The sequence below is a fragment of the Phyllobates terribilis genome, unplaced genomic scaffold (assembly GCF_046119375.1).
Source record: "Phyllobates terribilis strain yellow unplaced genomic scaffold, ASM4611937v1 Scaffold_5__5_contigs__length_657084704, whole genome shotgun sequence".
Taxonomy (NCBI): Eukaryota; Metazoa; Chordata; class Amphibia; order Anura; family Dendrobatidae; genus Phyllobates; species Phyllobates terribilis.
The window spans coordinates 426,513,002-426,525,117 of NW_027362765.1; the positions used below are offsets into that span (position 1 = coordinate 426,513,002).

General features: G+C 45.4%; 1 protein-coding gene across 4 annotated transcripts in view; it reads left to right on the forward strand.

Moving 5' to 3' along the window:
• The window catches only part of EXOC6 (exocyst complex component 6), a 263,669-nt gene that overhangs the window by 139,463 nt on the left and 112,090 nt on the right, over positions 1-12,116 (forward strand). For all 4 annotated transcript variants that reach the window (XM_073685247.1, XM_073685249.1, XM_073685246.1 and 1 more), the window contains exon 14: positions 6,347-6,452. In XM_073685247.1, coding sequence (XP_073541348.1) covers positions 6,347-6,452 — 106 coding nt within the window. The remainder of the gene's footprint in view (positions 1-6,346; positions 6,453-12,116) is intronic.

Genomic DNA, 12,116 nt, shown 5'->3' on the forward strand with positions numbered 1-12,116 from the left:
CATACAGAATAATTGCCCTCACATAGTCCTCCATACAGTATATTATGACCACATAGTCCTCCATACAGAATAATGGGCCCCACATAGTCCTCCATACAGTATAATTTGCCCCACATAGTGCCCCAAACAGTATAATGGGCCCCATATAGTCCTCCATACAGAATAATGGGCCCCACATAGTCCTCCATACAGTATATTATGACCACATAGTGCTCCATACAGAATAATGGCCCCACATAGTCCTCCATACAGAATAATGGCCCCACATAGTCCTCCAGACAGAATAATGGGCCCCACATAGTCCTCCATACAGTGTAATGAGCCCCACATAGTGCCCCATACAGTATAATGGCCCCACATAGTCCTCCATACAGAATAATTGCCCTCACATAGTCCTCCATACAGTATATTATGACCACATAGTCCTCCATACAGAATAATGGCCCCACATAGTCCTCCATACAGAATAATGGCCCCACATATTCCTCCATACAGAATAATGGCCCCACATAGTGCTCCATACAGTACAATGACCCCACATAGTCCCCCATACAGAATAATCGACCCCACATAGTCCTCCCTACAGTATAATGGCCCCACATAGTCCTCCATACAGTATAATGGACCCCACATAGTCCTCCATACAGTATAATGGACCCCACATAGTCCTCCATACAGTATAATGGGCCCAACATGGTGCTCCATACAGTATAATGGCCTCACATAGTCCTCCATACAGAGTAATGGGTCCCACATAGCCCTCCATACAGAATAATGGCCCCACATAGTCCTCCATACAGTATAATGGCCCCACATAGCCCTCCATGCAGAATAATGGGCCCACATAGTCCTCTATATAGTATAATGGGCCCCATATAGTGCCCCTTACAGTATTATGGGCCCCATATAGTCCTCCATACAGAATAATGGGCACCGCATAGTCCTCCATACAGTATATTATGACCACATAGTGCTCCATACAGAATAATGGCCCCACATAGTCCTCCATACAGAATAATGGCCCCACATAGTCCTCCATACAGAATAATGGGCCCCACATAGTCCTCCATACAGTGTAATGAGCCCCACATAGTGCCCCATACAGTATAATGGCCCCACATAGTCCTCCATACAGAATAATGGCCCCACATAGTCCTCCATACAGTATATTATGACCACATAGTGCTCCATACAGATTAATGGCCCCACATAGTCTTCCATACAGAATAATGGCCCCACATAGTCCTCCATACAGTATAATGGCCCCACATGGTGCTCCATACAGTATAATTGCCCCACATGGTGCTTCATACAGTATAATGGCCCCACATAGTTCTCCATACAGAATAATGGACCCCACAAAGTCCTCCATACAGAATAATGGACCCCACATAGTCCGCCATACAGAATAATGGACCCCACATAGTCCTCCATACAGTATATTGTGATCACATAGTGCTTCATACAGTATAATGGCCCCACATAGTCCTCCATACAGTATAATGGCCCCACATGGTGCTCCATACAGTATAATTGCCCCACATGGTGCTCCATACAGTATAATTGCCCCACATGGTGCTCCATACAGTATAATTGCCCCACATGGTGCTTCATACAGTATAATGGCCCCACATAGTCCTCCATACAGAATAATAGCCTCACATAGTCCTCCATACAGTATAATGGCCCCACATAGTCTTCCATACAGAATGATGGCCCCACATAGTGCTCCATACAGTATAATGGCCCCACATACATAGTCCTCCAGACAGTATAATGGCCCCACATAGTCCTCCATACAGAATAATGGCCTCACATAGTCCTCCATACAGAATAATGGCCCCCACATAGTCCTCCATACAGAATAATGGACCCCACATAGTCCTCCATACAGAATAATGGACCCCACATAGTCCTCCATACAGAATAATGGACCCCACATAGTGCTTCATACAGTATATTGTGATCACATAGTGCTTCATACAGTATAATGGCCCCACATAGTCCTCCATACAGTATAATGGCCCCACATGGTGCTCCATACAGTATAATTGCCCCACATGGTGCTCCATACTGTATAATTGCCCCACATGGTGCTCCATACAGTATAATTGCCCCACATGGTGCTTCATACAGTATAATGGCCCCACATAGTCCTCCATACAGAATAATGGCCTCACATAGTCCTCCATACAGTATAATGGCCCCACATAGTCTTCCATACAGAATGATGGCCCCACATAGTGCTCCATACAGTATAATGGCCCCACATAGTCCTCCATACAGAATAATGGCCTCACATAGTCCTCCATACAGTATAATGGCCCCACATAGTCTTCCATACAGTATAATGGCCCCACATAGTCCTCCATACAGAATAATGGCCTCACATAGTCCTCCATACAGTATAATGGCCCCACATAGTCCTCCATACAGAATAATGGCCCCACATAGTGCTCCATACAGTATATTGTGACCACATAGTCCTCCATACAGTATAATGACCCCACATTTAAAAGAAAAATAAAAAATAACTACTCACCTCTGCCCATTCCACCGCTGCTCTGGTCTCTTCATATATATATATGTATATGTCCTACCTGTGGCCCACGCGCCACCCCCTCACCCTCCTCAGCATGCACACGGCCTGATGGGAGTTTTGGCTTAGCTAGTGATGAGGGGTATGGGGCACGGGCTGAGGAGAGGTTGCGTGTGCAGAAGAGGGTGGCGGTGGCGATAGTGCTGAGGAGATGGTGCCCATTGGGAGGGTTCTGGCTGTCCCCTCTGGCACGCAAGCCATAGGTTTGCCAGCACTGCCATAGAAGGTTGAATAACATACTCGGGTCCCATTCTACATTTGGGACACTCATCCTGTAACTGAGGTTGTACCCTGTGCATTCTGGTTATAGTGTAGTACGTACGGTGAAGGATATATAACTGTGTACCTCTTTCAATATAATTAGGGGAAACCCGTTTGGGGGTCTCCCAAGTGAGCCCCCAGTGCTCTTCGCTCATCTATCTTACATTTATTTTCCACTCGCGTCCTGTATGATCATGTCGTGGTTCCGTGCTTCTGCCAGTAAAAGGGCATGCAAGTAGGATACAAGCCTAGAGCCAGGAGGATCCCGTAGCACCCACGTAAGCCGAAAGTCTTGTAAGACTATGGGAGGACCCGGGAACATGTCACAGCTGTATATGGTGAATAGGGAAGTTATTTGGGATCCTCAACTCCTCCATTAGTTTCTGAAAAGGCTTAAGGGTCTCAGCCACAAAGATCTGGCCCCGATAAATCAATCCCACCCTCTCCCATATAGGTCCCCATTCTAGATTTCACAGTTCAGTAATAGTTCTATTATGCCAGAGTAGGGTGTGATTATCATAGGGTGGAGACGCAATCTCGGTGCCGCCGTCCATATTAAGAGGGTTTGTCGTAGGATAGGGAATTTAGTAGAGATTTGTGGGGCACCCTATAAAGGAGAAGAACAGCATGTGCTGTGGATGTGAAATCTCCAACTTGTAGGGACGGACAATTTCTAGAAAGGACCTCCGCGAATCCTCTGCCACCTCCATCGATACAAGTAAAGAAAGCTGAGCCGCCTAATAAAATAATTTAGGGTCTGGCAGTACAGCCCCTCTTTGTTTCCAAGGTTTCTGCAGTGTCTGTGTCTGAATCGGAGCCCTACGACCCTGCCAGATAAAAGAGGTGAATAAGGAGTTAAAGGGGTTTTCCCACGAACATTGTACATTTTAATCAATAGATCTTGAAATAATAATAACTTCCTCAATTGGATGTGTATAAATAAAATGTTCCTGTGCTGAGATAATCTTCTAAATGTGCCCCTGCTGTGTACTGTGTAATGGCTGTGTCTCCTGTCGCCCACTCTGCCCAGGAGCTGTGGTATGATCAGACCATGTTCCTGTACGGTCATACACAGCCATTACACAGTACACAGCAGGGGCACATCTATAAGATTATCTCAACACAGGAACATTTTATTTAAACACATCCAATTGTGGAAATTATTATTATTCAAAGATCTGTTGATTAAAATGTTGATTAAAATTAACTTTGTTCTTGGGAAAGCCCCATCAAACGTGTTGGCGTTTTTGTATACTGGCGACTGTAGAAAGATATATAACACCTTTGATATAATAATTAGCTTAATTAGGCCAATATGGGCCATAGCCCATGGGGGCGACTTCTCCCATCTCCTTATCTTAATCTGAATGAACAAAAGGAGAGGAAGGATATTCAGGGCATAGGAGTCTCCCTGGGTTCTGGATATTTGTATCCCTAGATAAGGAAATTGGGTCACCCATTTTAATGGAAGAATGGATACCCGTTTAGGGTTAGCTGTTAAGTCATCGGGGAGAATTCAGGATTTGTCTCAGTTCATCTTTAGGTCAGTAAAAAAGACCCTACTTATCAATTGTGTTTAATGACGTCGAAGGGATATATCAGCCCTCTGGGGTGGAGCAGATAATTGCAGCTGCTGGTTCCATTGCTCTAGCGTACAGCATCGCGGATAGTGGGCATCCTGCCTATTACCCCGATATAGGGTGACTCAATCAGAAATATATCCATTTATCCATACATGCACCGCTGGGTTCACATATAGGAGTTTAACCCATTTAGTGAATACCCAAAACCTATCCGACACATTTGTCGCCCACAGGAACTTCCACTAAATAGAATCAAAAGCCTTGTTGGCGTCTAGAGGTACCAGCACACTTCCACCTTAATTTTCACTACCTGACTGGAGGGACCTAAAAAGACGTCTGGTCTCCATGAATAATCTGTAGGATACAATACCATAACTGGTTGGCTAATATTTTTGCAAGGATTTTAACGTCTGATTGTAATAGTGAGATGGGTTTATATGATGCTCAAAAATTGGGGTTATGGGATAGCAACGATTATTGTCTTTCACATTGACATCGGCAACAAACCCATCTCAAAGGATTCTTCATAGAGGGATTTTAGAACTAGGGACAAACATTGTGCATATTGTTTGTAAAACTCCTCGGGAAGCCCATCGGAGCCAGGGGATTAGATAATTAAAGAACACACACAGTGCGCTGTAAGGATTGTCCGGAGCCGGGAGCGAGCATGCATGCATACTTCCGGCCACATTCCGACTAGACTTGCACAGCTTCACTGATATCACTTGCATTAAGCGAGACCGCGCATGTCTAGTTGGCAGATGACCAAATGTATGCAAATTGCATACTTGCTTTCACGGGCCGGCTATTCCTGGCACCAGGTAATCTGAAGAGTGCGCACTATGGACACTGTGAGGATTGACAAGTCTGCAGTCACATAGAGTTACTGCAGACTTGAGCCCAAAACTTCCACAACCCCTTTAAGTCTTTTAATCACTGTGGGTTCTGAGGAGGCGCGGTTCGCCAGCTGCTGTCAAATTTACTATATACTGCAATGCTAAAGTATTGCATTGTATAGTAAAAGTGATCAAAAGATTGCAGGTTTTAGTTCCGTGTGCAAATTTATAAAAAAGTAAAAATTTAAAAAAAAAATGTAAAAAATATATATATAAAAAAAAAATTGAATCACCTTCCTTCTCCCAATACAAAAATAACTAAGTAAAGAAAAAAAAGAAACATATTTAGCATCTTTATGTCTGCAAAAGTCCAGTTTATAAAAAATATAAAATTATTTTACTTGTACAATAAACACCATGAAACAAAAAAAAATCAAAGTGCCAGAAATGCAGTTTTTTTTGTTGCTGCATGTCCTCCACAAAATGCACTAAAAAGTGATCAAAGCATTTTATGTATCCCAAAATGGTATCAATGAAAACTACAGCTTTCTGCGAAAAAATAGACCATACCCTTACACCGCTCTATTGACAAAAAAATAAAAAAGTTAAGGGTCTTAGAAAATGGCTACACAAACCAACATTTTGTTTGTTCAAATTTCTGAATTTTTTTAAACTGTTATACAAGTTTGGTATTCCTGTAATTGTACTGAACTTGGTAAAAATAAAAGCCAAAAAACAGTGGCAGAATTGCATTTTTTTTCACAATTTCTCTGAATTTGAATTTTCTTCCACATTTTTCAGTACATTATATAGTAAAAGATTGGTGTTATTCAAAACTACAAGTTGTCCCGCAAAAAAACAAGCCCTCGTATGGCTAAGTTTGATGGGGAAAAAAAAGTTAGGACACTTGGACAAAAGAGAGGAAAGAATGAAAGTGCAAAAATGAAAATTGGCCTTGGTGCGAAGCTTAGTACTATTATCTGATTTACAGAATGGTGCATCCTCTGTGATAATGCAGAGGATAATGGTTAATCCAGATCTTTAATCCACTGATTTTGTGACTTTAGGGATATTTTTGAAGCTGATAACTACAGCCCAATCCCTGTAGCTAATGAAGAGGAGTACATGGCTGTAATTAGCAAATTTCCTTTCCAAGATCCGGAAGGTGACAAGGTAAGTAAAGCCTGATTGGTGTTTGTTTGACATACTGTGGCATAACCTGGTACTTACAGTAAAAGTCACTTTAAGGTGAGCAGTTGGAGAGATTGTATCAGTCCACCTGGGGGTCTTTATCTACTGATTATGGAAATCTAGTGTATTTGTCTTGCAATTGCCTATTCCAAGAAAGGGCACATGTAAAGAAGATGTTTGATGGAGTAAATGTGGAGAAATAAAGCTTTGATAACCTTATGTTTGATCATTGCCACCATTTGTCTCTGTTTTGTACATTTCAATATACAAGACTAACCCCCCCCCCCCCCAGACACTTTAGATGGCTGTCAGCCACAGAATGGTTCAGCAAGCAGCTATCTCACCTGACTCTCCCATACGCAGAAGCACTCATTTTGTCAGTTGCTTTCTTGCCTGACTCTCCCATACACAAGAGCACTAGTTCGGTCAGCAGCTATCTCACCTGACTCTCCCATACACAAGAGCACTAGTTCGGTCGGCAGCTATCTCACCTGACTCTCCCATACACAGGAGCACTCGTTTTGTCATTCGCTATCTCACCTGACTCTCCCATACACAGGAGCACTCGTTCGGCTGGCAGCTATCTCACCTGACTCTCCCATACACAGGAGCTCTCATTCGATCAGCAGCTATCTCACCTGACTCTCCCATACACAGGAGCGCTTGTTCGGTTGGCTGCTATCTCACCTGACTCTCCCATACACAGGAGCACTCGTTCAGCTGGCAGCTATCTTGCCTGACTCTCCCATACACAGGAGCGCTTGTTCGGTTGGCAGCTATCTCACCTGACTCTCCCATACACAGGAGCGCTTGTTCGGTTGGCTGCTATCTCACCTGACTCTCCCATACACAGGAGCGCTTGTTCGGTTGGCAGCTATCTCACCTGACTCTCCCATACACAGGAGCTCTCATTCGATCAGCAGCTATCTCACCTGACTCTCCCATACACAGGAGCGCTTGTTCGGTTGGCTGCTATCTCACCTGACTCTCCCATACACAGGAGCGCTTGTTCGGTTGGCTGCTATCTCACCTGACTCTCCCATACACAGGAGCACTCGTTCAGCTGGCAGCTATCTTGCCTGACTCTCCCATACACAGGAGCGCTTGTTCGGTTGGCAGCTATCTCACCTGACTCTCCCATACACAGGAGCGCTTGTTCGGTTGGCTGCTATCTCACCTGACTCTCCCATACACAGGAGCGCTTGTTCGGTTGGCAGCTATCTCACCTGACTCTCCCATACACAGGAGCGCTTGTTCGGTTGGCTGCTATCTCACCTGACTCTCCCATACACAGGAGCGCTTGTTCGGTTGGCAGCTATCTCACCTGACTCTCCCATACACAGGAGCGCTTGTTCGGTTGGCAGCTATCTCACCTGACTCTCCCATACACAGGAGCATTCGTTCGACTGGCAGCTATCTTACCTGACTCTTCCATACACAGGAGCACTCGTTCGGTTGGCAGCTATCTCACCTGACTCTCCCATACACAGGAGCGCTTGTTCGGTTGGCTGCTATCTCACCTGACTCTCCCATACACAGGAGCGCTTGTTCGGTTGGCAGCTATCTCACCTGACTCTCCCATACATAGGAGCACTCGTTCGGCTGGCAGCTATCTCACGTGACTCTCCCATACACAGGAGCACTCTTTTTGCTGGCAGCTATCTCACCTGACTCTCCCATACACAGGAGCATTCTTTCGGTCAGCAGCTATCTCACCTGACTCTCCCATACACAGGAGCACTCGTTCGGCTGGCAGCTATCTTGCCTGACTCTCCCATACACAGGAGCACTCGTTCGGCTGGCAGCTATCTTGCCTGACTCTCTCATACACAGGAGCGCTCGCTCTGCCACACACTCCTTTGCTCTCTATGAGAAACCAGATGCTAAAGGAGTCTCTATGTCTTAGAGAAGAAACTGATCTGCAGTCTGAAATTGGACATGCCAGATCCTTAACTCCACCGACCTCATCTGGCGGCTTCAGCCGACATCAGTCTAATGTGTATGGGGACCTTTAACTATGTGCGAATATTTATTGATTGTCCTGTTTTAGAATCACCTGTGTCCCGATTGAGCACTTATTTTAAAGTTTATTACTTTTGTAGCAAAAACACTAATAATATTGCTCAGTAGTGAATGTAAAAGTTTTGGATTTTCCCAGAACAAGCCGTTAGGCCACTGGTAAACAAGGCCCCCAATGTATCATGGAACATTTTTCTTAAGACCCCTTGAATTGCGCTTTTCTGTGGGATTGATTTCCATGAGAAGCTGTTCCAGTGATAGTAATTACCAATGGTTGAGAGTGGTGATGAAGCATGAATAGGCATGGTAAGCACTATACAGAGAAAAGTATTGGCATTCACCTCTTAATCATGGAATTTAGGTTTTTCATGAAGTCTCATTGCCTTTGGTGTATAACCTCCGGCCTCTCGCAATGTCGTCTGCATTTTCTAATTTGTGAAGGAATGGATCTTTAAAAAGAGGTCCCTGAGACCAGCGCAGTCCAGTAATGGGAGCCACCAGTGTAACAAATCCATTCATGACATTTCTTCCCTCCTAAATATTCCACCACCACATGTGAGTGATAATATTGAAAAGTGGAAGGATCCACAGCAATTCAATTAGGAAGTAGAGACCATGTAAAGTCACAGAGTGGTGTCACCGAGTGTTGAGGAACAGAAGGCGGAAAAGTCACCAACGTTCTGTTGAATCCATAATTGCAGAGTCCAAATCTCCTCTGGCGTTAACATCAGAACAAACACTGCGCCCTACCGGGAACTTCATGGCATTGGTTTCCATGGCCGAGCAAATGCTGGCTAGCCTTACATCACCAAGCACAACGTCAAGTGTCGGATGGTGTCATGTAAAGCAGCCACCACCACTGGACTCTGGAGCAGTGAAAACATGTTATGTGTAGTGTCAAATTGCGCTTCTCTATCTGGTATCGGATGGACAAGTCTGTTTTTGCCGATTGCCAGGAGAATGTTACCTGTCTGATTGCATTGTGCCAGCTGTAAAGTTTAGCAGAAAATTAATCATAGACTGTTAGAGTTGGAAGGGACCTCTGGGATCATCATGTACAACCCCCTGCTCAATGCAGGATTCACTAAACCATCTCAGACAGATGTCTGTCCAGCCTCTTTTGAAGACTTCCATTGAAGGAGAACTCACCACCTCTCGTGGCCACCTGTTCCATAACGCTGTTGGGCTGTTTTTCAGGGGTTGTCCTCAGTCCCTTAGTTCCAGTAAAGGTAAATATTAATGCTTCAGCATACCAAGACATATTGAACAATTGTAGCTTCCAACTTTGTCCAAATAGCCTATTCACAGAGTTCGACCTGTTGGAAGTAGCAATGCTGAAAGTCATTATCAACCCTTAAAAAGCCTTGCCACATGACTTAGGATAAGAACCCGAACCGGAACCTCCATTTGTAGAGAAGAGTTTTGGGTGTTTTTTGCAACTTATCAGTGCACAGCAGGGTAACTGGTTATTTAGGTGAATGGTGTTTGGCATCTGTCTAAGGTATAACGTTTCTCCATGTGGGGAGCATCAAGTTGGTGTAGGGAGACTTTTAGAGAACAGTTTGGGAAAGGTCCTTTTTTGCATGACTGTGCCCAAGTGTACAAGGCAAGGTCCATAAAGTCACGGTTGGGAAAGTTTGCTGTGGAAGAACTTGACTCACCGCACAGAACTCAGACCTTGACCCCATCCACTACCTTTGGGATGAAGTAGAACAGAGATGGCGAGCCTGGTCCTCTTGTCCAACATCAGAATCTGACCTCATAAATGTATATGGATTTACAAACATAAAATGTGATGTCGTAAAATCTCCAATAAGTCTAATGTGTTGGTGTTCAATACTTTTGTCCATATCTTGTATGTGGCATCAGTTACAAATAGATCAGGCATGATACATATGACATCAGTTACCCAGGAGGGTAATGTTGCGTTTTAGATTATTTTGATAGTCTTAGCAACCGAGGGCTCATTACCATTACACAACCCGCAAGGTTGAACCGATCAGTAGTCATTTATAACCTGGTTAGACTGGATGGACTCACTTACCATATGCACTGATTGATTGGTAATAGATCATTTAGTGCCTCTAGAATGTCATTGTCCTTGGTGGCACATATCCTGTTTACATAGGACGATGTGCTGTCGAGAATGCTAAATTGTAAGCAGCCTGCTGAAAAATCATTTCACCTGACGAACAAGCATTTTACCCGTTCGTCGAGTAATTGGCAGTCTGTTTATGACGCACCCCCTGGTCCGTGGGGCACTCGGTAGCCAGGCCAGTCGTTGCTAGGAGAGATGTCACAGTGGCGGTGACCCGGTCCGTGACCCAGGGCGGTCAGTAAACGGGGATATTATAGTTTTTAAAAGTTTAAGGTTCGTGACTCCACCTGTGGTATGCGGCTAAAGGGAGCCGCCGCTGCGGAGCAGGTCCTCTGGAGCTGTTGTTAATGCAGCAGGGTTGGTTTAGCTCTCCACAGGTAGAGCTTAGCTCCAGGGCAGAGTAGTGATGTTATAGATGAGGTAGATGTTGCTGTGCTGTGTTGTGCAGGGGATGGCGCAGATAATAATTCCAGGGCACAGTGGGGTGCAGTCTTCAAGGTTTACTCACAGTTGTTGAACTCCAGGTTACCAGTACCAGGGTAACCTCCCACGTCGTCCTGCGTTCACCAAGGATGGGGTTCAGCAATCTCTCAAGTAACTCAGGAGTACTTAAACGGCACCCTGTTCTATGTGCCTTCCTCGGTCATCTTCCTGCGCTGGCTCTCACCCTCCTGCCCTGCGCCTCACAATCAGTGTCCCAAGCCGGTAGCCTCGGATCTTGTCAGGCGACCCTCTGTGGCCACCTTTTCGGCGATGTAATTGTGGTGGTTGGCAGCTGCACCTTGCAAGTACAGCAGCCTCTGGTTTTCTAGCTGAGCCTTGTAGTTCTCCACTAGTTTAGGGGCCGTTCCCCTCTGCGGCCTGATCCCTCTACGTTCCTGCAGATTCTTGCGCACGGGTGGCATCCGCACTTCCCGTGCCCCTGGGATCCCTTCACTCCTGGAGCCTTCCTCTGCTCCCATCCTCTTCCCTCAGTCAAGCCTGGGCCTCTCAACTAGGCCTGCTCCTTCCTCCTCTCCTCCTGAGCAGAGCTCCTGCTCCCACTACTTCTCCTCTCAGACTGATCTGTCCTTTCAAGAAGGCTCCCCTTTTTATACTCCTTCTGAAGATGCTCCCCTCAACTACTTCCTCCACCCACACCCACTACATGGTTCCGCCCCCTCCAGCTAGGGACCAGGGACTGTGCTTTCCCTTAGGAGCCATCTCGCCCTGCCCTCTGAAGTGGAGTGTAATGGATGCAAGTGGGTGGGTCCCGGGCAGTACTCCATCCTTACCTGAGAGTGAGATACCACACCTCTGTGTGAGATTCAGTACCTCTGTGGCGACTGAACCTGCAGGGGCGCCACATTTACACCGCGTGATTACTGGGAAATGAACGTTCCCGGGAACACTGGTTCACGATAATCGTGCAGTGTAGAGTCAAAAGGTGTCCAGATACAGTTGTGCTCAAAAGTTTCCATACCCCGTCAGAATTTTTCTTTTCTTGTCCTTGTTTGAGAGAATATGAATGATAAAAAAAAACTTTTTCT